The sequence below is a fragment of the Gossypium hirsutum genome, chromosome D01 (assembly GCF_007990345.1).
Source record: "Gossypium hirsutum isolate 1008001.06 chromosome D01, Gossypium_hirsutum_v2.1, whole genome shotgun sequence".
Lineage (NCBI taxonomy): Eukaryota > Viridiplantae > Streptophyta > Magnoliopsida > Malvales > Malvaceae > Gossypium > Gossypium hirsutum.
Genome location: NC_053437.1, coordinates 63,058,077 through 63,083,718, shown reverse-complemented (window position 1 = coordinate 63,083,718; position 25,642 = coordinate 63,058,077). Strand labels below are relative to the sequence as shown.

The window sequence follows — 25,642 nt, the reverse complement described above, 5'->3', positions numbered from 1 at the left end:
AGATAATAGAGGGCTGTAGAAGGATAAATTTGAGAGCAATTTTCAAAATCGAAACTCAAATTTGAAAGTTTTGGCAATTTCGATTTTAAGGACTAAATTAAATAAAATGTAAAACTTTAGGAACATTCACAAAATGAAAATTGAGCTGATTTATACATTTAGTATATTGTTATAAACTATTTGAAATTGATAAATTGAATTGAATTATTATATATATCAAGATTTGAATAAAATCGAGGATAACCGAAAAAAAGTAAAATTATCGAATAGTCCTTGCAATTCAACTTGTTTGCTGATTTTTTCAGGTAAGTTCATACGGTATAATTGTGTTTAAATCTTTATGTATTTAATATTGTGAATATATGTATAATTTATTTAAATTTGAATTGTTTACAATTTAGTACAAAAGGTGAGAATTGGACTATATTGTAAAGAAGTAAGTATGAACTTAAATGTTGAAATTACCTTGATGAAACTTTGAAAAATTATCATACACATGGATACAGATAAAGATTAATTACCAGTGATTATTGAGCTCTAGCATTTGTTGCGGACTCAAAGATACATGTGACACAGGTTTAGCCCGGACAAGTAACCTGTCATGTACATGTATAGCTTTGGCCAAGCTATTTGATGTGTCAACATAAAGATTTAGCTCAAACGTGTAACCTGACATGATTATATGTTCAGCTCGAACGAGCAAAAAATGTGATAACGCCGGTATATTCGAGTTCATTTACTGAGTTTCATCGAGTAATACAGATAATATTAAAGAATGGGTTGAACGTAAAGCTTTGGTATACATTATGAGTACTCAAATGTAATGTATTGATATATATATATCATAAATTTGGTACATTACATGATTGATTTTGTATTAACACTCACCTTGTTATTGTGATATTTTATGTTAGACAATCTTTGCAAAATTATTAGTTTGAGTCGTTAAATTGTAAATTGAGATAAGTTTATCGTTTAAATACATATGAACTTACTAAGCATTTGTTATGCTTATCCCGTTGTTTTCCACTTTCCTTGTCAAATTACCATTTTGCGAAATGTGTTGATTGGATCTACGAGAAGCTCACATTATCTTGTTATTGATTCGATAGTCTTTTAAACATTTTAAAGGCTCGATTTTGTGGCATGTACATAGGTGCTGTAAATGTATTAACTTCGAATTATTAGCTTGGTTTGAGTTTGTCTAGCATGTGAATTATGAGATGTTAATGCTTATACATGTATTATGACATGATTTGGTCATATGTTGAGACCATATGGATAGTGTTTAAATGACACATTTAAATGTGCAATGGTATGATTTGAACATGAAAATGATATGGTTAAATTTTGTTTTGAATGACTTAGAAGCATGGAAAATTAGTTTGTGTTTTAACAAGTTGTTTGATGTGTTTTGGTGCCAAATTAAGGCATGTTGAATTGAATGATTTTGGTAAAGATTAAATGATGATATAGTATGCAATTTAGTTGGTTTTGTGCAGGAATAAAGGTGTAATTATGCACCAAATGAATTAATGGTATAGTTGGCTTGAATTAGGTGCTAAAAGACCTATTTTGTGCCAAAAACAGAGTTCACGCCGCGACGTCAGGCGATAGTCATCGCGACGAGATCTGATTTTTGGGCCAAAGCGTGACGAGAAACCCCGTCATCACAACAAGAGAAAACAGGAGGTCACGTCACGACGAGGAACTCCTCATGTTGCAACATCATTTTGAAATTTTGTAAATGTTGCAATTTGGTCCTAATGTGATTTTGGGTTAATTCTAAAGCATACATAAGCTCGTGTAAGACCTGAGAAAGATTGTATAATGAATTTATGATCTATAATGGTTGTGTTTTCATGAATTATGCTTTAATGTGATTGTTAATTGTCCGTAGTTGCTCCGGCAATGATTGTAGCATTTCGTAGCTCAAACCCAATAATAGGATTGGGAAAGGGGTGTTACACACCTAGAAAATGATTCTAAAGTATTTTAAAATGATTTTAAAGTCCTATAATTTATTTTATTTATTTTCCATAATTTTGTACAAATGTTTTTAAATTTAATTTCTTAGTCCAATTAATGAACGAAAGACATTCAAGTTACTTTGGCAACATAATGTGACATCTTGCATTCAGACTCGTCGTTTGGGTCAGATGTGGGGTGTCAAAAACATGTTGTAGTGAACATTAAAGTTGTAGCTAGTGAGGAGGAACCAAATCAAGAGACAACTACGAGAGCTAATACAAGACTAATTATAATTGTTCCTGCCAATGCTTGTTACAATTCAATATTTGGGGCGCCATTGATTGAGCACTTGGTTGCTAAGATTGCAACACATGTCAAGGCCATCACTTACTTGAAGAATTAGTTGAAAGCTGTGGAGAAGTTGAAGACTCATGCTAAACGATTCAAGCTGGATGTCCATGCCAAATACTAAAGATTCATAACTTCCCTCATTTGATGTTGGCAATCTTTTGAACCAAAAATAGTTGGGGCATGACTTAAAGTTGATTTCATGGAAGTATGTTGGCCCGTCTATGAAGATTGGTCTATTGAAAAAATAAATCGTTAAACATTGAATCAATCCAGATCAAGTAAATCAAATCCCTTGTTTGAGGGAAATTGGCACAACTTGCTTAAAGGAATATCTTGGTGACCTCTGAGTTACCCTTGACTTTATTAGAATATTAGTTGTCATGGTTTATATATTCAAGACTTGTATAGGTTAAAGATATGAGAGTTTTAGCACTTAATTTGTTCATTTTAGCACTTAATCTGTTCATTATGTATTTGTTTAGTGAATGCATTTTTTTTATAAGTAAAATAAGCAGGTTACTTGGTTTTACAAGTTAAGTTTTTAAGGAGAAAACTCTTTGGGTAAGGCCCAAAAGATATAGGTATTTACCAAACTACATAACCAATTATTTTTATGTTGATGTTCTTTAGTTGTTATACGCGCTAATTATAATTGCTCCTTTAAAACTTAAAAAAAGCAATTGTTTTCTACACATTTTTTTAGAGATTGTGGCTCTCTCTTTTATGAAGACGGGATGTTAGAAACATTACATATAATTTGTTGGATTTGGTGCCCTAAGTGTAATATTTTCGTAAATATACACTTGTAATTTTTTTAATAGATTGGTTAATAAAACAAATTCATTGATTACATTAATATACTTTGTATAATTTTCCTCATATGATTTTTGCACGCAAAGCAAAATGGAAGCAAATGTTGCTCATTGGTTGTCTAAAAGTTTAACTAATACTAAGCAGTATTACGTGGTCGGATCGTAATAGAGAAAGACAATTTGTATTAGTAGACGAACCTAAACATGTCATTAGTACATCAGACATGACCCAAGAAGAATAGATCCTGAATCCATTTATGGATTTATTCACTTGTGACGTTTATGATGTAACATACCTAAATCTTGAATGGATGACGGACTATGTATGTGTGGCTCGTACAGTTTGATGAAGTAAAAGTCTAAGTTCAAATAGATAAGGAATCAAAAGCTGGTACGTTGGGTGTACGACTTCTGTAGTATGTAGTGCCATTCATAATAGTGGAATTCATAGTCCAAAACATATGTAAATGATATCATCTTATTTGCATTACATGATTGATGAAAAGTAAATGTGGTTACGGGCCGTCTGTCTTTGTGATGGATGACTTGATCATTATTTGATTATAATTGACTTTTTATGAAGGAAGATGTAATTGTTACCATGAGGTAAAATAAGATCATATTGGGAGAACAAATATTATCCCAAAGAGATCAATGATATCCTATGAGGGTAACACACTTATGACAAGGTCATTGGACAGACACTGAGTAGTTGCTTTCGTAATGGTATGTCGTTGATGAGAGCTTAGTCACGATACTATAGTGGAATGACTTCGTGACTAAATAAGTTTATAATTAATAGGTGAAAATTTGGAACTTAATTATAAATCATTTGAGCCTCAACCACATATATCCAACTGATCCCTTCATTAACTCGTTGAAACCACAAATGAATTGCGTATTTGAATAGAAATAAACAAAATGAATAGAAAAAGAGAAATGAGAAATATTCAGGAATGATTATGGTTTTCTCCGAAATGGAGAAATGGAAACATTTGAAAATGAATGTAGATTTCCAAAAATGGAAATGGAAATGGAAATAGAAACTTGCAATCCTATATAGGAGTACTTAAAAAATGATGGAAGAATGAGTTTATGTTTTGGACTGTTTTGAAGCCTGAAAATGAAAATAAATCATCCTATCACAGTGAACATGTTGAGTTGTGACATATTGAACGAATTTTCTCGAAATTTTATTGGGGGTAAAATCGTCAAAATCTTATCGATGGTAAAATTGTCAAAATTTTACTGGGGTAAAATTGGGGTGAGAAAATTATTTAATATGTAGATATTAAAGTTTATTTTGGGAAATAGAAAAATTGAATCGGGTTGGATCATATTATAAAGTAGTAGGTCAGAAAGACCCAAGAAGTACTCGTAATTGGACCTGATGTGAGAAAGGCCCAAAACCCCTTATGTAAGGAGGTGGGACAACAAAACCCTAGTATCATTAACTAGGGTTGTCAACCCCTATATCTTAGATAAACTAGGATATTGTTTTTCTAGTGGAAATAAACTTTTACAACTTTATAAGAGTTCTAGCTTCTCTTCCTATAAATAGATGACACCGATAGAGCTATTTACACAATTTTGAGAGATTGTTATTCTGCCGAAAAATAGAGAGAATTTATTCTCAATTGTTACATCTATATTTTTTGAGAATAACAATTTTACCGGTTTTTATTAAAGAAAAGAGAACTTTCGTTTTCACCCCAAAAGGAGAGAAAACCTTTTCTAGTTCTGTGTTTCGATTCAATTGGTTCGAGCCCACACTCAAAATAGTTCGTGGTACGAGAATAGTGGAGAAAATCGTTTGGTTGAAAGTCGGAAACAACGAACGTCCACTAAGGCAAAAACACAGGTACAAGTTCGGTTAAGGTTTATTACTATAAATATCACAAACTAATTTAATTTTCCGCTGTGAAACAAAAATGTTTTCACACCGAGATTTTTTTTCCAACATAATTTGGAGACCACAATCCTAATATGTAACACTTACACATTTACATTAATTTCTAATTATCTTATCATCAATTAGAAATTATTTACTCAAGTATCTATACATATTCAACCTATACTTTATTTGATAACATAAACCTAACTAATTTTAATCTTTTAAACAAAAGATTCATTTTAACCACTTTTAAATTAAATAATCTTTTATAATAGTAAACAATATCGTGCAATCTTTCTTCTCATATATATATATGATACATTTAAGTCTAGAAAGAAGAATTAAAACCATAGAATATCAACTTATTACATTATATTATTTATTAAAATTAAAAAAAAAGATTAGAGAGAAAATACATGTGAAGACAGAAAAGTGAACAAAAGAGGCATAGGTGAGGCCACATTACAACATTAGGAAGCGACCTCAAGATAGAGGAGGTGGCTTGAAAATTCAATACACTACTAGTCTTTGCTGCAAACAATAAAGAACAAAGACAAGCACAATAAATAAATAACTTGGGCTCATCCTATACTTTTCACCTCACCTTCCAATACCACCTTAATTAATGTAAAATAAATCTCTCTTTTCTCTATACAAAGAAACGTGGAGTTTACATTAATAATAAGATAAACAAGGTTTGTATCAAAGTTCGCCTCTCAACTTTCATTTAATGTGCAATTTGATACTGTATAAAGAAAATGTTTAATTTAATACGAATCTGCCATATATATCAATGTATCCCAAAATTTTAACATGGTTTAATTTATATGCTAACTTGGCAACAACAAATAAATGAATACAATGTTTTTTTTATTGTTAAAACTAAATATCGATAATGACAATATAGAACGATCGCAAAGCAATAAGAAAAGGAAAAATAAAACACACAGATTTTATGTGGAAACCCTTTCGGAAAAAAACCACGAGCAGAGGAGGAGAAATTTACTAATGTTGAGAATTAAATGATACAAGAGTAGCTTTGACTTCATCTATTTAAAAGTTGAAAAGCCCTATTCTAATCAATGTCAAATAGAAGAAGTGTAGTTCTATACGGAGTCAACTTGTGCGGCGTGGTATTTTATTTCTTTAACAAGGATTCGGGTCACACAACTCTATCATTTATTTGATTGGTTTGGGGTTTTGAATATGATTTTTACAAATTGATTAAATTATTTAATATTTTCCTTCCATTTTTCTTTTCAAACAATAAGCTAAAGAAAATAAACTTTAAACAAAAAAAAGCCTAAAACTTACCCGTTGAAAACTAAATGGCGAAAATTATATTCACAATACAGAACAAATCATATAATGACACATGATATTTATTTATTCGTATTTGTACCGCATTGCACGTTGGATAAAAGTTTAGGAGTCAATTGTAATATTAACCCTAAAATGATTGTATAAACCAAATTAAAAATGATTGTATGTAGATCCAAGAAATCTGTCATTCTACTTTTTTTTTTCCCTCAGTGATCTTGTACGGATGAGTGGGTAGGGTTTGGATTTGGTTGAAACCCAAATGTCAATTTGAAATCAATGATTTAGTGTGGGCTCGTCCCTATACCTATCATCACTGCATGCAGATTGCAATGACAGTGTCTTTCTGCGAATACAAGTTAACGGTAAGAACTAAGATTTGATTATATATATCAGAAATACAATCAGGAGATGTGGTATGATGTAGTTTATTTCGTCTTTTAATAATATGATTAGGGATAGATTTTCACTCATGAAAAATGTTTACTTCTAGTTATTGTTGTCGGTGATAGATACTTTAATTTCGACAAAATGTCGAGTGTAATAATACGTTATATTTTACCTCTAATCATATTATACACAGTGTTAATATAGTATGCATTAATTTATAATAATTTTTGTTTACTCAATCCCATAATATATTCATTGAGCCCAAAATTAATTACTATATATAAAAAGTATATATTTATTTTATTATAATTAAGGTGACAACAACACTTCATATTCATTAACGATAGTAGAAAGAAAAACCCAAGAGATTTTGTTTGAGAGAATAAAAAGAAAAAAAAAATGTGGATTCTTCGTGCTTTAAATGCTTATGTTCAGTCCTTTTTTGCTAGTTTAATAGCAAGAAACTTGCACTTTTCATAAAAGCAAAGCTCAGGAACATCTACAGTTTTACAACTATATCTTCTTTCTAGATACCTTGCCGGATCCTCTAATCCCAAAGTCAATTCCTCAAAAATGAAATCAAGCATTGAACTTCAGTAAACAGGAGAGATTTTTGGAACCTCTTTTTTGGGTCTTATTGGTTGGTTCCTGGATGGAGTAGTTTAAGTAAAGTTTGGGTTGAATTTTATGGATGGAGAAAACATAATTGAGAGGACTTTACCCTACTTCTAGAGATCTGACCCGGTTCAAATTTGAATTTAATCAGTACCAAAAATATTTAGTAACACTTCAGTTGATGTAAAGAAGACTAAGTGGCCGGAATAGGAGGTAAGGAGGAGAAAGTCGAGCGTAGGTTGCCTGCATTTGACCTTAAGCCTTGAGCCTTATTACATGTCTCCCATCTCGAGGTGTCACGTGTCGATTCGCTATTAGTAAACTAGGGATAAATGACAAGTGATCTGGTGTCATAGGCTTAAGTAGAATGGTGCTATGACGTGCCTTGAGTCTCTCGTCTCGAGGTGTCACGTGTTGATTCACTATTGGTAGATTAGAGATAAATGACAAGTGATTTGGTGTCATAAGCTTAAGTAGAATAGTGTTATGATGTGTCTTGAGTTATCTTAGATGGAACGTGATAATTAAGCATTAATATGACAGTTAATGAATGAATTCATTTATCAAATAAATTATAAGTAAAAAAATTCATACGAGAGGTTGACACGTAACACTCATGAAAATCTATGGAATCTACTTGTATTGCTTACGGACCTAACCCCCCGAACCATCTAGTGGGGTGTAACAACTTTTTTTCGCCATGTTTTGAATCACAATTATGAATCGACAAGTTTTTATCATGGGGGAAAGTAATTTACAATTCTTCCAAATGAAGACAAAAGTCATTATTCTCAATTCCCATGAACATTGGGAATTTATGACATCTGCAAACAAGGAAGAAATAAATTAAATTAAATTAAATTAGGATATTTTTTATATATTCAAAAACTGTTTATGTACAATAAAGATGTACACCAAATGCACAGACAAAATTTGAAATTCTTTGTGGTTAAAGATTTGATACAAACCATAAATATGGATCCCAAAAGATTTTAAAATTTCAATTTGGACCACACCTTTTTGTTCATTTATTATATTTCTAGGGTTTATTTCAAATATAATAAATAATTATGTAAATTATATGGATAGTCACTCAATTATTAAAAAAATTCATTTTTGGTCACCTAACTATGAAAAATTATAAAATGATCACTAAACTATTTGATTTTTTTTCTTTTTTGGTCACCATACGTTAAATGACTAACACAGAGTTGACGTGGTAACTATTAAAATTAACATAATAATAACTTTAACCCTCAACATTTATAAGTTGAGCCAATTTAGTCTTGATTCTAAAAAAATGAACACTCAAAATTTACACATTGTTAATTTGATCCTTTTGCAGTTTTGCTCTTTGTGACCCTTTTTGACGTCTTTGTATTTGAGTCAATGGGAAAATTAAACAACAACAAGAAACAAAACGACCCAAAATTTGAAAAATAGTCAATTCAATTGTTTGAAAAAAAACCGCATTGTTAATTCAACCCAATTATAAGTCTATCAACTTAAAAAAAAAATTAATCTTTGACTTGCTTCATCAATGGCGGTGATCAACTCAGAGAAAATGAATTAATTATTATTGAAAGATATCAAGTTCTTAGTCATTTGGAATATAAAAAAAAGTAACATATTTGAGGATAGTCTAGTTTAATAATAAACGGATTTCTTTAAACAAAATATTTTCATGCAAAAAAAAGGATAAAATTAGGTAATATATAAACATTGAGGGTTAAATTTAAAAAAAAATTAAGATTAGATTGACATAATATGTAATTATTGAGGGCTAAATTTGTTATTATGTCAATTTTAAAAGGTACCACATCATCTTTCTACTAACCATGGTAACTAAAAAGGAAAATATTTGAATAATTGAAGGACTATTTTATAACTTTTTATAATTAAATAACAAAAAAAGCTTACTGATTACAAATGTAATTTACCCCAATGATTAAACTTAATTTCCTTGACATTATTCGGTAAAATATATGTTATATCAAATGAAAACTTCACCTTTTTACCTAAAAAAGTTGGGTTTTTTCCCTTACAGATACGGGATGAATGTCAGTAAAGCTAATTACAATAGGGTAAAACAATAGGGGTTTCATAGTAGGGGTACGAATCAATTTAAAGCAATTGCAGGCAGAGCTTCTCAATTAGCTTTTATCATATACACACACGAGAGAGAGAGGCTGGAAACAATGTGTGGTCGTCCCCAATGCCTTTTTCCTTATTTTATTACAAAACCAACTGCAAACATCTCAGTCTGAAACTGTTATGATTGCATTTAAGCAAAAAGATGGAACCGAGGTTATTATTTCCTTCCTCATTTTAATAAAATTAAATTAGGATCGGACGGATCGAGTCGGGTTAAATTTGAGTTTAGTTTTGAAATTTTTTTAACCTAATTAAATCACATGAAATATTTAACCACTTGATTGGTTTCCCTTTCGAATATTCACGATCGAGAAGTACTAGATTCTCTTTCGAATATGTCCTGAAAGGAGAAGAAAAGCTGAAATGCCACCAGACATCTATTATTGAATTCACTCGACCCGATAGTACCTATTTTTGTAACATCCTGTGTCAAAGTCACGAAATGAGTAAGTCGCCAGTCCCTAAAACGGACTATGTAATATACTTTATCCGCTGGGTTAGGGGGCATTTTACCCGAAATTGAAGTGCAAATTAATTTTTCTATTATAGATACAAGAAAATAAATCGATGTTTAACCGTTCTTTAAACATTATAAGGACTAAATTGCTCATTGTTTTTTTCATATCATTTTAAAATTGTCTATATTCGAGGATTGTGACGGTCCCTTTCAATAATGTCATCTTCAATGATGGAAACTACATCTCTCCTTGAAATACAATATGCCTTACCATTGAATTTCATGTAGTTTACACTTGTAGCTATTGACTTCAAAATTAAATGAATAAAGATTAAGTTATAATAGATGAACTAATTTACTCTTAAGTTCATATTATAAGGACTCGACAACCTTTAAATAGGAGCAAAAACCCACCTAAGCACTCTCAAATCATGTCTTACTAATTGCTACAATAACAATGATATCAACTTAGCTAGAGCTCAATCAGCTGCTTTTCATTACTTATAAAAATACCATTTTTTTTGAAAAAAAATAAGATTGTTTAAATATATCTAAATATGTGACAAAATTATAAATACATCAAAACACTTGATGAAAACAACTTGACCTTTGAAAGAGAAATCTAGAAACCAGAATAAGAAAGTACAAAGATTCCTAAGAGATGTGGATACTGCTTTTGGCACCATGAGCTAGCTATGTAGATGACTTTATTCATTCTTGCAAATATTAGTTGAAAATAGTTCACCAACATTAATTACAAAGAGCATAAATATTTTTGGTTCTCTCAAAACCTAAGTAGATGTAGAGGAGGACCTAATTGAATTTCTAGCTGTAAAATTTAGACGCCAAATTGATGGACTCGGGAGCTACCAAATTCATCAATTCTATGGTAGCCATTAATAAGTGTTTTTTTTGCTTTCTATTTCATGCAAAAGCTTAGTGATCTAGAAAAATCAAAATATAAACAAAAACCCAACATCAAAAAATTAATCAAAAAATGACATGAATATGATATATTTTAATTAGTTAAATATTCATTAATTTATTGGCAAGTAACAGGGTTTGAGTCTCATTAGTAGTGTCATGTGACGGATACTCTGTAAGTACCACCTTTAACTATTTATGAGACTAGTTGATGATATATTCTAACCCAAAACTTAATGAATGTAGAAAAATTAAATATAAACAACAGACCCAAAAGTTTATGATAGAATACAATATAACATGAAAATTTTCATCCATTAAGTGGCCTTGAATGGGGATTAGGTTGGCTATCATCCGAGGGTGTTAAACACCAAGAATAAGGTAGTAAGCCGTTGAATAGGTTACACAAAGTTGTGTGAGTGGCAGTGGTTGAAATGTAGGCAAATTACTTTAATTTATAGATTATATGGAGCCTGTGAGTATTGTTAGATGCTACACTTTGAACCTACGGGGGACTAATTTCATGGCCGATGGGTTGAGAAATGACAATGAAAATTAGGGCGGCAGCGCCGATTGTGGACCAATGTCTAAGTGCTATTTAAAGAAAAAAAAGAAAAAAAAAACAAGTTATATATTATTTTGAATGTCAAAAAGGTCACATCTATGCTAGAATCCGGCAAATTAATGATAATAGTTCAACATATGTAAGACATTACAGCTTTCTTTTGTCGGCCAAAAGGAAAAAAGGATTCCAAATATTAAAGGAGTACCAAAGTGCTTGAAGTGTCTTCAACTGAGATACCATACTTGAATACAAGGGTAGATATATATCTTGGTACTTAAACTTAGTTTCTCTATTCAATTAAATACTTAAACTTGCTCTTAAGGTTTAATTCAGTACCCAAACTCTTTTTGATTTAATTAGACACCTGAACTTGACTTCGCAGTTCAAATTAATTTAAATATGTCATTTACTGTAAGTACTAATTTGGACTAAAAAGCCACGTTCAGGTACCAATTTGAACTAAGAAACCAAGTTCAAGTATCTAATTAGATAAAAAAAAACTTTAAGTACTAAATTGAACCTTAAAAACAAGTTCAAATGTTTAATTGAACCAAAAAAGAAAAAAAAACCTTAAAGTACCAAATTAAAACTTAAAACTAAAATCAAGTGCCAAAATTTTTATTTACCTTAAATACAACACCAAAACAACTAGACACACACCTGTTTCAAGCTATCAACATCACCAAATATTTCTCCTACCATTCCTTCATATAGCAATAGTCAAAACCAGTAAAAAATTGGGTGCAGCTCTAAAACATATAGTATTTATAATAATAAAAAAAGAGTCAAATTCTAATTTTGAAAACAATATTATGAGTAGTAGCCACAGGAAAAAAGAAATATTTTAATCATAATATATATAATTCCTTCAAACATTAAATTTGGTTGGATTAAATTTTTTTATGTTAAAGTCGATTAAGTCAAGTAAAAAAATCAACTAAACCGACCGATTAAACCAATTGCTCTCCCCTCTTTGATGATGACTTTAGTAGGCCTAACCTTAACACCAAGACTGGTCTCAAGCTCTTAACAGGACCCAATGTTCTCAACATCTTCGGCCCCATTATGATTTGTTTTGACCCACTAAGAGATGCTCCATATTATCTCTACTATTCAGCCCAATTTCGCATTTATTGGATTTTTTAGATGATTTAGTGTAACACCTCAAACTCAATAACTTTATGTATGCGAAGCTTTACTAAATAAAATAACAATAATAAATTTTTTAATTTATATAGAAAAATGATTAACATTTTTATCGAGCATCCATTTTAAAATCTAACCACAAATTTATTTTAATGATTCGAATAATAAAATAAAATAGTCATGTATATATGGTTACTTAACGAAACCCATTGTTATTTGTTGGTGCAAGATAAGGTGATGAGATTTCGAATGGTTCATAATTAATAGTGTTGTAATGAAGTTGGATTTTTTTGGCTTTATTTACTATTTGGCTCATGAATTATATCCATTTTAGTATTCCACACCTAATTTGATTGTCGGATCTTAATACGTGATATCACGTTATATTGCCAAAGCAATTAAGGCTATCTCATTACATAATCATAAAATTTAGATCATATTATCATTAAAACCAATTTAGTCATCAATCATGCTCAGACTCGCATTTATATTGTTTAGAATTCAAAATCATTATGTTACAGGGTTATGCGGGTTAATTTTTAGAGTTAGGACTCGAATCCAAACTCAACTATAAAATTTCAATGTTTTGTCTTGAAACAGAGACTACTTGTCTCTCTCCAGATAGGTCTCATTTTATTTTAGGTACTTTTTTTTGTTTTTATGTCAACATGTATCGAGACACTAGATGTGGTGTCTCAAGGCAAGACCCCTTATATCTCGAGACTGGGTACTGAGACCAATCACCCATGTTTTCTTATTTTAGCTTCAATGTTTGGATGTCTCGAGACAAAATTGTCTTGAAACCTGTAGCAGGACAAAACTAATTTAGCTTCGAAATTTCTTTATCTCAAGACAAAGGCCATTTGTCTCAAGACTTAAATAGGATTGTCTCAAGACTAATTTGACAAGTCTCAAGACATTAAGCATGTAGGTCTAAATATAAATGTAAAAATTGTTCTAATTAATGGTCTTGAGACATGATCATACTATCTCAAAACAGAATGGTAAAATTACCCTAAATGTACATTTTCAAAGGTCCAAACTAAACCAAATGACACATTAAGTGTACTTAAACTTTTCATCAAAGTTGCACCATCAATCTAACACATCTAAACACAATCAAACAACATCAAATCATAATCACCAATGTATCAGCATTTAACTATTTGTTTCTCATACAAAACTTATATAAACTAGCATTTTTATCTACTAATTAAAGCTCAAAATTCAACTTATAAAACTTCATAGGCTAAATATTAAGATGCCAAAATGACCATTTAAACAACATGACCAAAACAACCTAGGTACATGTTATTCCAACTTAAACACTTATATACATACAAAAGAGGTAGCAAAATGATTCCCAAGCTGAGTTATTGAGAATGGGTTGCTTTGACACTTTCAACCTACGAAAATCTTCGTTCAAGACCTGCGCACAAAAATAAACAAAATCGTACCTGAGTATTGCATACTCAGTTATGCTAATATAATTCACAAGTATCAATTACATTTATATTTGTTACTTTAACTAACCATATTAATCATCCAACTTTCTTTTGAATTTCACATTTTAATATGAATTTCTTTTGTTTATTCATTTTGGCCCCTATTATTTGACAATGGACGAAAAGATGGATACTCAGATCTATTTTATTTTTTCATTCTGGTTGCCCGACAACAATGACTTTTAGAATTTGAATATTCTACCAACCCAGATTGCCCAACAATGATGGGTTTTACTATTTGTATGTACTGTTCATTCTGCCATCTCGGATTCCCCAGCAACGATGGCTAGTAAATCACTATATTTATGACCCTATGGCATGCCAACTATACTCGAACTACATTTAACATCATTTAACGAGGCATTAACATCATAATCATCTTTTTACACGTATAATGATAATATCAACACATCAACATTCATATACATAGCAAACACGATTCGAGTATTTATCACATATCCAAATATCACCAATCGAATCCATTATTCATAATTTATAGAGAAAGATACCATTACCTCGACGAATAGTCACATTGATTATAACGATTAATTAGTTTATGAAAGCAAATTGAAATTGAATTATAGAAGCACAAACTGCAAAAGTTAGATGATGTTCGTATTTTCCTTTCCTTTCACCTTTGATGTTCCAGCGTCGTCTTTGGCTATGTTCGATAATACAATTATGGAATTGTCGTTAGCCGCACAGTTCAACAAAATCAAACATAAGTGCATTTAATTCGATTTAGTCTTTTACAACCTTAATATTCGAAACATCTATATTGCACAATCTATCTGATCAAATGTAGATCCACACTTAATTAATATAGTATAGAGACCTCTAGCTTTTAGTTCATGATATAATTTCTAATAATTTTCAATTTATTCAATTTGGTCCTTAATATCAAAACCAACTATATAATTTAATTTTTAAATCTAAGCTAATTTCACTACCCATTAACATAATATTACATGGTTTCAGCTTAGGATTGAACTACCTGTCATCTCTAAGCTTTGAATCTAACAATTTCTTTAAAGGTAACTTAATGTATACTAAAGAATTAATGGAATGGTTAGCTTACTCAAGCTCTCATGATTCAAAATCTATAAAAAATTCAAGAAAATGTTTAGCTACCTCTAGTAATTTTGGTCGAATGTATGGAAGAAAAGCTTGGAAAGTTTCTTCAAGCATGGATGAGAACTTAAGATGGAAGATGATGATGGTTAGGGGTGAGCAAAACTCGATTTGGTTCGAAAAATAAAAAAATTCAAATTTCGAGTTAATCGAATCGAAGTAATTCGAGTTTCGAGTTTGAGTAGAATTAAATTTTACAATTCAAATAACTCAAATAATAGATTGGTATAAATACCCCTTTGGTCCCTGCCAATTTTGAAAATGAGCAAATTTGTCTCTCTCAACAAAAATTACAAAAAAAATTCAAAATAATTTTCAAAAATTCAAAATAATTTTTAAAATTCAAAATATTTATAAAAATTCTAAAATTTATATTTTTTAAAGAATTATAAAAATTAAAAAATCTAAAGAATATAGAAAGGAAAAAAATTTTATACTAAAATTTATGAAGTTGCCATGTAAGTATGTTTTTGCTCAGGGGTGGATCTTGGGCCGGTACGACTAATAAAATGGAAAAAAATTTCATTTAGACTATTTATAATTTATAAAATTTTAATTTAATAATGGCAAAGTTACATTTTAACCTCCCAAAAATGATAATAATTTGATTTAATTCTCTACAATTTATAAAAATATAAGCTATTAAAATGACAAAATTAAAATTTTATTATCATAAAAATATATAATTTAATTTCGTCCCTTAAAAAATTTTCTTTCTAACTTTGCCACGATTATTTCTTCCCATGCCTTGCTTAACTGCTTTTTGATGGATTAACATTTGTATTTAATACAAAAGACTTCTTTTACCTACATTTAATAGGTATTGTTTTAGTTTAGGGATAGAGTATCGACTAAACCAATTTGAGTTAATACGAAGTTAAGCCCTGAATTTATCTAAAAGTATTTAATAGGTATTGTTTTGTGTGTTTAGCTGATACACGAACTTTTATTCCATTACACACATTACCCCAATTTATTAGCAACGTTAATTATTTAAGAATAAACATACTTGTCTAAAAGTACTTTATTAATATTTGATAATATATAAATATATGAGTTAATACTTAATGCATTGGTAACGTACAATTTATGTATTATTTGTGAACAAAATATAATATCATATCATTATTACTTTATATTGAATTACTTTATATTTAAATTATTTATTTTTCATTAATCACTAAAAAATAGTATATATATTTCTTCCGCTTTAAATAGCTCAAAGCATGAATTTGGAGGAGAAGAGATTGTATGAAATTGTGATTCCATGTCATCCCTATCTCTTTTCGGAGAATGACAAATCAGATTTTTCCTCCTGAAAAAAATTCAAATCCAACTAAAACTGCTAAAAATCAGGAAGAAAAATCTGATTTGTCATTCTCCTATTGAAAAAGGATAGGGATGACATGGAATCATAGTTTTATACAATCCTTTCTCAAATTTATATTATTACATTAACATTAGAATAATATTTTTGTTTTATCATTAATTTTAAATATTAAAAAATAATTTATTAAATATAAAATTATACTTTATATCCATTTTAAATTACTTTTTACTATAATTTAAAAATATTTAATTTTGAGTTACACTTTATTAGTATTTTAATAATATAAAACTATAACTTACCATAACAAAAAATCTTTAAAATTGTATGTGTTGACACCATTTTTTTGATGAAAACGGGGTCGAATTGGATTTTGAAAATGAAAACAAAAATGGGAGTTGCCACCAATCTTTTTTGATGAGGTGTGATCGGGTCACCGAAAAGTGGTTGTTTTAATAAACGATTTAATTTTTATTAAAACAATGATTTTGGTCTACGAAATTCAGAAAAATGGGTTCGGGAGTCGGTTACGCATGAAGAAGGATTAGCACCCTCGATACGCCCAAAATTGATACCTAGTTGATTACTTAATGTCTTGGTGTCGAAAATTAAAACTCGAAAAGAATTTAAAAACACGATCCCTCTTTATTGTGTTATTTTAAAATTACTTGAATAAAAAATAAAAAATGCTTCCTTATCACGAAATAACAAGATGTCACATCCAGTAAGTTAGGACCCGTCATCTCGTATTTTGAGTGTAAGTTTGCCTTTTATTTTTTATTTAAACCTCATTTATTTCAATTTTAAAAGGATATTCGGTTATTTAGGATTAACGAGAAAAAAATCGAAACCCAGTAAGTTAGGGCACGATTTTCTTGAATTTTCTAAATATAGAATATGCCTTTATTTTGGAAATTTTATGTTTTTGGAAATTTAAAAGGATATTTTGCTATTTAGGTTTAACGAGAAGATCGAGACCCAGTAAGTTAGGGTACGATTTCTTGAATTTTCTAAATTCAGAATATTGCCTTATTTTTAAAATTTTACCCTTTTGACTTGGGTATGAATTAATGGAATATTTAAAAGAAAAAAACTGATTATACTTTTGCAAGGAAATTGTTTAAAAAGGAAGGACGTCGTACACGACCATTAATGAATATACAACATACGTTTAAAATCCATCACATAATACAAAATATTCACAAAGCATTGATACTAATAAATCCCAATGTTACATGCATGAATAATAATAATAATGCAAATGACGATATAAAAACAACAATAATAACAACCATAATAAAGATAATACTAATGAATCTAAATTTTGAAGGGTATTTAAAAAATAAAAAAGGATCAAAAGATGAAATAAAATTGTAATAATAATGACAAGGATAAAATAAACAAGACAAATTAAGAATAATGAACAAATAAATAAAATTAATGTAAGTATGACCAAAATCGCAAATAGATAAGTACATAAAAATTAAATGAAATATTAAATAAAGCCTTTTTTTAAATAAATAAATAATAATGAATAAAAAAAACCAATTAAGGACTGACTTGAAAACAGACGCGAAATTTGGGGTTTAAATCGTAAATAAAAAGGCTCAGGGACTGAACTTGGATGCGCCTAAAGGCTGGAAGACTGATCAGGCAATATGCCCCAGTCCCGGAGTGCAGCGTTTCAATGCAAACGACTGCACATGGTCAAAGGACCTGATTGAAACAAAAAACAAAATTCGCAGCCCAAATCTAAAAGAAACAGAAAGTTGGATTGCGCTTCAGCGCAAAACGGAGGGACTAAATGCATAAACTACCCATTTAGGACAAAGCATGCACAAATCTCCCCCTTTAAACGGCACCGTATCGCAATCAAAATAAAAACTAAAAAAAATTGCTTTATTTTTCTGCTGCTTTATTCTTTACAGAACACAAGAAAAAAAGAAAAAATAAAGGGAAACCCCCCTTCTCTGCTAGGGTTCCAAGATTGAAACCCCGCCGCCGCTATGCCTCCGTTGTCCGGTGATCGGAGCCGTGCGAAGACGGCTCCTATCGGCGCCTTGAAACGCGCTCATGGGACGAGGCCATGGAACGAAGAGACGAGGGGAAAGAGAATAACTTCGGCCCCTCCTTGAACCCACATCCGGCGACAGTGAATCACCATCGACGACGGGCCTAGGGGCCGATTCAGGTAACCTTCTTTTTTTCCCTTTTTTGTTTTTTAATTACTTTTAAATAGATTTGAAATAAAAGAAAAGAAAAAAACAAAAAAACTATGAAAAAGAGAACGAAGAGAATAGTTTTTTTAAAGAAGAACAACCTTTTGGAACTTCAGTTTCTGATTTTCGATTTATTGATGGGTGTTCGTAAAAAAGTACAAAGAGATATTGTGGCTTTTTTATAGCCAAATTACAAAAACCGTTCTGTTTCTAATCCTTGTCCTTTGCCATTTATTACTGTTGTTTCTTTGTTTGGTGGTCTCTTGCAGGTGTCAGACACGCGTGGAGGAGGCGTGCGGCAGCGACGAACAGAGGTAGTGGCAATGGCAGGCCTAAGGGCAGCCCTAGGTGCGGCGCACCTGGGGTTCTCTTTTCTTTTTCTGCTATCTTTTTGCTGTTGGTTTTAGGTTTAGTTGGGCTAGGTTTTTTAATTTTTGTTTTGGGCCATTGTTTTTATTTTGACTGGGCCAGCGAATTTGGGCTTCTACAGCTGCCCCTCTTTGCTCGTTTTCGTGTAACGAGAACAAAGCAAAGACTAAGAAGGACCAAATTTGCCTGGTCTCGCCGAGACTTGACTTCTTTGGGTGCTTCTCTTCAAGTAGCTTCATTCAAGTCCACTGTGCCTTCAGGGGATGAGATTTGTGGTTTTAATCCGCTCCACTGCAACTTCAGGGAGATAGGATTGGTTTCTTTCGTCTGCTCCACTACTGCTTAGGGAGATAAGACTGGATGTGATCTGCTCCACCACTGCTTAGGGAGATAAGATCTGTGGTTTTAATCCGCTCCACTGCAACTCCAGGGAGATAGGATTGGTTTCTTCCGTCTGCTCCACTACTGCTTAGGGAGATAAGACTGGATGTGATCTGCTCCACTACTACTTAGGGAGAAGTGAGATTCACCGTTGTGGCTTCAATTTCTTTAATTGCAATGTCGGAGAACAAGATTCGCCGTTGTAGCTTCAATCAGTCTCACTGCACCACCAAGGAAGTAAGATTCACCGTTGCGGCTTCAATATTTTAAATTGCAATGTCAGGGAAGCAAGATTTGCCGTCGTAGCTTTAATCTGCTCCACTGTACTGCCAGAGAAGTGAGATTCGCCGTTGTGGCTCCAATCTCTTTAATTGTAATGTTAGGGAAGCAAGATTCGCCGTCATAGCTTTAATCTGCTCCACTGTACTGCCAGAGAAGTGAGATTCGCCGTTGTGGCTTCAATCTCTTTAATTGCAATGTCGGGGAACAAGATTCACCGTTGTAGCTTTAATCTGATCCACTACATCACCAGGAAAGTAAGATTCACCGTTGCGGCTTCAATCTTTTTAATTGCAATATTAGAAAAGCAAGATTCACCGTCGTAGCTTTAATCTGCTCTACTGTACTGCCAAAAAAGTGAGATTTGCCGTTGTGACTTCAATCTCTTTAATTGCAATGTCGGGGAACAAGATTCGCCGTTGTAGCTTCAATCTGATCCATTGCATCGCCAGGAAAGGTAACTTCATTGATCTGTTCTCTGGGGAACATGACCTGTAGAATCCATTTCATGGAACTACTTATGCCTAGTGATTAGGATGTCATGATCAAAATGAACCAAATGCTCCTAACTAGATGTGTATGTATGATATATACATGGAATGATATTTGTATGAATGCAAAATGTCATGAGAATGATCCCTTTTAATGTTTGGGTTGTCATTCCTCATTGTTCATCAAGGTTCTATCATTGATGTTTTCTCGTTCAGTAAGTATCTTTGACAGAAGATTCAAAGAAATAGTCTCAATTTAGACTATCATTTCTCAAATGTTTTCAACCCTCAGGTTTGGTCAGTTCTAAACAGTAGTCCTGTTTTAGGTCCTCGTATTATTTAGAAACTTTCAGAGTAATATGCAGAACTCCTTCTGCTTGAATACTGTCAGTCCAGTAATCGTTATTTCAATGCAAAATGCTTGAAAAAGATTATCAAAATGGACAAGATGAAATTTTGTTGAGATCAAAGCTCGAAACGAATGAATCATTCAAAATAGCAAAATTTGCTGAGATACGAGATGAATAAGATGAAAAAGATTATCACAATGGATAAGATGGAAATTTATTGAGAGCAAAGCTCTAAATGAACAAATAGTAAATTTTGCTAAGATATAAAAATGAATAAGATAAAAATAGGTGCCCCAGATATCGCAGTATGAGCTTCTCCGCACAAACTTCTTGAGGACCCTTTTTGAACTTGATATGTGTTTAGAAGTCCTAGAAGACTTTGTTGATGCCCCAAGATATATCATCTCTCTTTCTTATTAATTTGGAGAGGGCAAGACTACTGCATGCCCCACATTTGATCAAAATTTGAACTGCTCATTCTTGGGTTTTCAATTCAAAACCCCTTTGGTCTCAAGGCGCCCTTTGCGGGTTTTCACCTTGGCCTCTCCTTTTTCTTTTTGTTCTTCTTTTTTTTCTCTTCTTTTTTCGTTTCTTTTTTTTGAGTGAAGTATTTATTGCTTGAATCAGAATTCTCAAGATTAGGCAGGTTTTTGCCATCCATCTTGGTCAATATCGATGCTTTTTCAGATAAGGCTTTCCACATAAGGTCCTTCAGGCTTGGCATCCACTTTCTTCTGAAGTCCCCTTTGTATAGGAAGGATCTTCTCGATATTAGGTTCTCCTCATAGAATTCTCTGGGGCAAACCTTTTTGGTGAGCTCGCATCATTCTCTTTTGTTACATTTGACCATGACGGATAGCTTTCAAACTTTTCTCTTCAATCAAATTTTAACTGATCATATCGTGCTTGGATTCATTCTGCTTTATCCAACTTCAGCTCTGACAAGACTCGAAGGGAAGGAATATCAACTTCGATGGGTAAAACTGTCCCTATATGCCATTGAGAAATGAGTTGCCCCGGTAGAGGTTTTTTTTCTCTTATTTTTTTATTTTTTTGTTTTTTTTTTGCTTTTGTTTTTTTGGTTTTTTATTTTTTTGTTCTTTTTTTTCCACTGAACTGTTCATTTTGGGGCGACATGGAGTTAATCTTGAACAGACTACAAACTTCTGATGTCGTGCTGTTGCTTAAATTTAATACATAGCCTAATATGAGCCTTTTGGCATTCCATACTGACATATGATTTCTTTTTCAGAAATTTGCTGACCGTCGACTTTGTGACATCGGCATATGAAAGCTTCTACCCACTTAGTGATAATCGACGACCATAAAGATGAATTGATTATCACCAAAACCTTAGACGAGATTGGCTCAATAATATTCGTGCCCCACATAGAGAATAATCATGACTTCCATTGATTCTTTGTAAGGTAAGATCTTGTTCTACCATTATTAACAAATCAGGGAATGAGCTACAATCTCAGTCATCTTCAAAGTCCTGAGGCTCATCTGGACACATATCTTGCTCAAAAGGAGATTCTGAGTCAATAGCAGTGTCGCTCATGTCCTTGATATCTGGAGACCTGTTGTAGGGACGGAAGTAGATCAAAGAATAAAAGAATCTAAGAATATTTATCTGTACAGTATGATTATGAATGAAATGTAAATAGTGAAAGAATATTTGCTCAAAGTGAGAAACGAAGATGCATTTTTATTGAAACAAAGATATTGAACATAAGCCTATCTCACAAAAGGATCCTTATTGCTCCTAGGCTTAGAGCAATAAGCATGTTCTGGACATTACTTTGAATTAGGTCTAAAATACAAGTATCTCTTCCACAGTCCTATTGTTCAAAACACTCCCAAGTGTGTTAAGGGCAGACCCTTCATAAATTCTCTTCTCCAGCTCCCTCGTTAGTGTTTGAATTTCCCTACACTCCTTTCGGGCCTTTGTTTTCTTCAAAGAATTCCAACTCTTTATTATCCATTAGACTTTGCACCAAGGCTTTGAATTCGGTGCACTCTTGGATTTTATGGCCTTCTTTAGCGTGAAACTCACAGTAGCTCCTCATTCCTTTTGGCCTCTTCTCCAAATTCTAAATGGCTAATCCCACGTCTATCATTTGTTTCAAAACCCATTTCAGTGGGGTTTTTACCTCTGCAACATTGGTTTTGGCTCTTTTTCCTCCATTCGCAGCTATCGTGTTTACTCTTGGGTCTGGATGACGGGGTAACGGATTTCCTGCCACATTAGGTCCAGATGGATCGTCAAACTTCACGATGCCCATATTAATGAACCTTTCGACCAACTTTTTAAATGTAGTGCAGTTTTCAATTGAGTGCCCCATAGTTCCTGCGTGATACTCGCATTTGGCATTCGCGTCGTACCATTTAGGGTATGGAGGTTGCATGGGTTTTGAGTAGAAGGGAGCTACTACATGTGCATCAAATAGTTTCTGATATAACTCCTTATACGTCACTGGGATATGTGTAAACTGGAGTCTTTCTGTATTAGGCCTCGAGTTGGATTCTTGCCTTGAAGTATCTTGATAGCCAGTGGTTACGACCCTCAGCTGGCCTTCAGTGACCGCTTTTGAATACCCTTTATTATACAAGCTCAGGTTGCTCACTTCATTTTCTTTGTGTTTTGGGGTTGATCTTTTGGCACCTTCCCCCGCCTCTATCTTCCCACTTCTTATGGCGTTTACAATCATCTCGCCAGACATTACCATATCTGAGAAGCCCATAGTAGCACTTCTCAACATGTGGTTAATGAATGGAACCTTCAAAGTATTGATGAAAAGCATGGTTGTCTCTTTCTCCACGAGTGGGGGTTGGACTTGCATTGCCACTTCTCTCCATCTTTGAGCATATTGCCTAAAACTCACTTTGCTTCTTTTCCATGTTCTGCAGTGTGATTCTGTCAGGCTTCATGTCTGTTACATGGTTGTATTGTTTCATGAAAGCTCGTGCCAAGTCCTTCCATGAATGGATGTTGGAATGACTCAGCTGGTTGTACCATTTAGCTGCAGACCCGATCAGACTATCCTGAAAGCAGTGAATTAACAGTTGATCATTATTAACGTATCCCGTCATTCTTCGACAGAACATAGTTATATGAGCTTCAGGAAAACTAGTCCCGTTATATTTTTCAAACTCCGGCATCTTGAACTTAGGTGGGAGCACTAAATCAGGGACCAAGCTCAAATCCTTGGCGTCAACTCCACAATGATAGTCGGTGTTCTCCATGGCTCTAAATTTCTCCTCTAGCCATCTACACCGGTCCTCGAGTTGTTTTGGCAGGTCCATTCTTACTTTTTCCATTTCTGCCATGTCATCGAGATCAGGGACCACAGGGTTGGTAGGGTTGTCCCCGGGATTAGAACCCGAGCCTACTTGAAAGTGCATTGGTACCGAGGCGCCAACCCGATATTGAGGTCTAATACTGACAGGTGCTATTTGGGGGCACATATCTAGTCGTGCCTGGGCGCTTGTCGGGGTAAAACTTGGACGATAAACAGGGTCCTCCTGATCAACTCCCGAATTAATTACAGGGCTCTTTCCTTTATCAGCCAATAATTGTGCTAGTTGGCTCATAATTCTTTGGGATTCCAGCGCATCTTGTTGGATTTTATCCAATTGTTCTTGCATCTTATCTTGCATTTCTTTTTGCATTTGTTCCAGCCTTTCTAACCTCTGATCCATTGCTTTTGTTTGACGTCGAGTATCGTAGTGATATCTGGTTGGATTTTTGTTGGTTTCCAGGGTAACTGTGACAATTTTGATTAATTAGGGCCCTTTTAATGAACCTTAATGCATGTAATGAAATGTAATGTAGATGCATGAATGCAAAAAGAGATGTTGATTCTGATTCAGTTCTATTAGAACAACTTTACTAGAAAATAAATCTCTTTACATAAAGCAGATATATATATTTCCCTAATACTCGAAGAGAAGACATCGATCCTTATGTCTAAATGCTAAGATCAAATCTCGCGAATTCTCTAAATGGATGCCTTTTCTATCTCCATGTTTTCTTGATCTGGGTCAGGCCCCATTGGTCATTCGTCCTTGCGTCATTAGCTGTGTTAGTAACTCTTGAATAATCTTCGTTAGTTTGAGTCTTCGGGCAACAAGGCAAGGTCGTATACTCCTCCAGTAAACTATCATTATTCTCTTTTCACGCTTTCTTGGACCATATTAGGACAACTGTATTGTCATCCACTTTATCAAGAAACCCATTTTCTTATGACAAGCTCTCTATTTAGCAACTGAACGTGAATCAACATCTCTCTTTTTTTATGATGAAAATGCAATGCAATCATAACAAAAAAGAAAACAGGTTAGTACAAAGCAAAAGCAGGCAAGAATAAATGAAACGTCTATTCGGGTGACCACTAGGGGTTTGAAGTGGTTCTACCTAGGGTAGCCTCTTAGGTTCACTATGTGCGGTTTGGTTCTAAAGTCGAGGTACCCGAACCAGCAGATTCCTCGATCTTCACCCATTATAGGCTCATATGGACCGAGTTCAGTTCAGGGGAATACATTTCCCTATGGCTGCACGGAGATGAAAATCTCACGAAGACATAGGTACGGATGTATCCCGAAAACGATCTACTATCCTGCACGGAGGTGAAAACCTCACGAAGGACTAATTTCTCGCTCCCACTTAAAAGGTGTGACCCGCGGGCATGCAATGCAATGTGCAGAAATATCAAACGGCTTGAATAAAAAAGTAGCATATCAAATACCATAGAAACAACGGACAAAATGCAACAAAAGGATCGTACATTTAAACCAAATTTTAATTTTCGACAAAAAGAAAAAAATTAATCAACCGTGGCTTGACTCTCTTTCTCATCCCCAGTGGAGTTGCCAAGCTGTTGACACCATTTTTTTGATGAAAACGGGGTCGAATTGGATTTTGAAAATGAAAACAAAAATGAGAGTCGCCACCAATCTTTTTTGATGAGGTGTGATCGGGTCACCGAAAA

At 32.8% G+C, this 25,642-nt stretch overlaps 1 protein-coding gene across 1 annotated transcript; it reads right to left on the bottom strand.

Annotated features, from left to right (window-relative positions):
- Window positions 1-22,744: 22,744 nt before the first annotated feature.
- On the bottom strand, window positions 22,745-24,245 carry LOC107902627 (uncharacterized). The gene is made up of 2 exons (XM_016828775.1): window positions 23,592-24,245; window positions 22,745-23,431 (listed from the first exon to the last, which is right to left on the bottom strand). The coding sequence occupies exons 1-2, from the start codon at window positions 24,243-24,245 to the stop codon at window positions 22,745-22,747; spliced, it is 1,341 nt and encodes a 446-aa protein (XP_016684264.1).
- Between the last annotated feature and the right edge of the window lie 1,397 nt (window positions 24,246-25,642).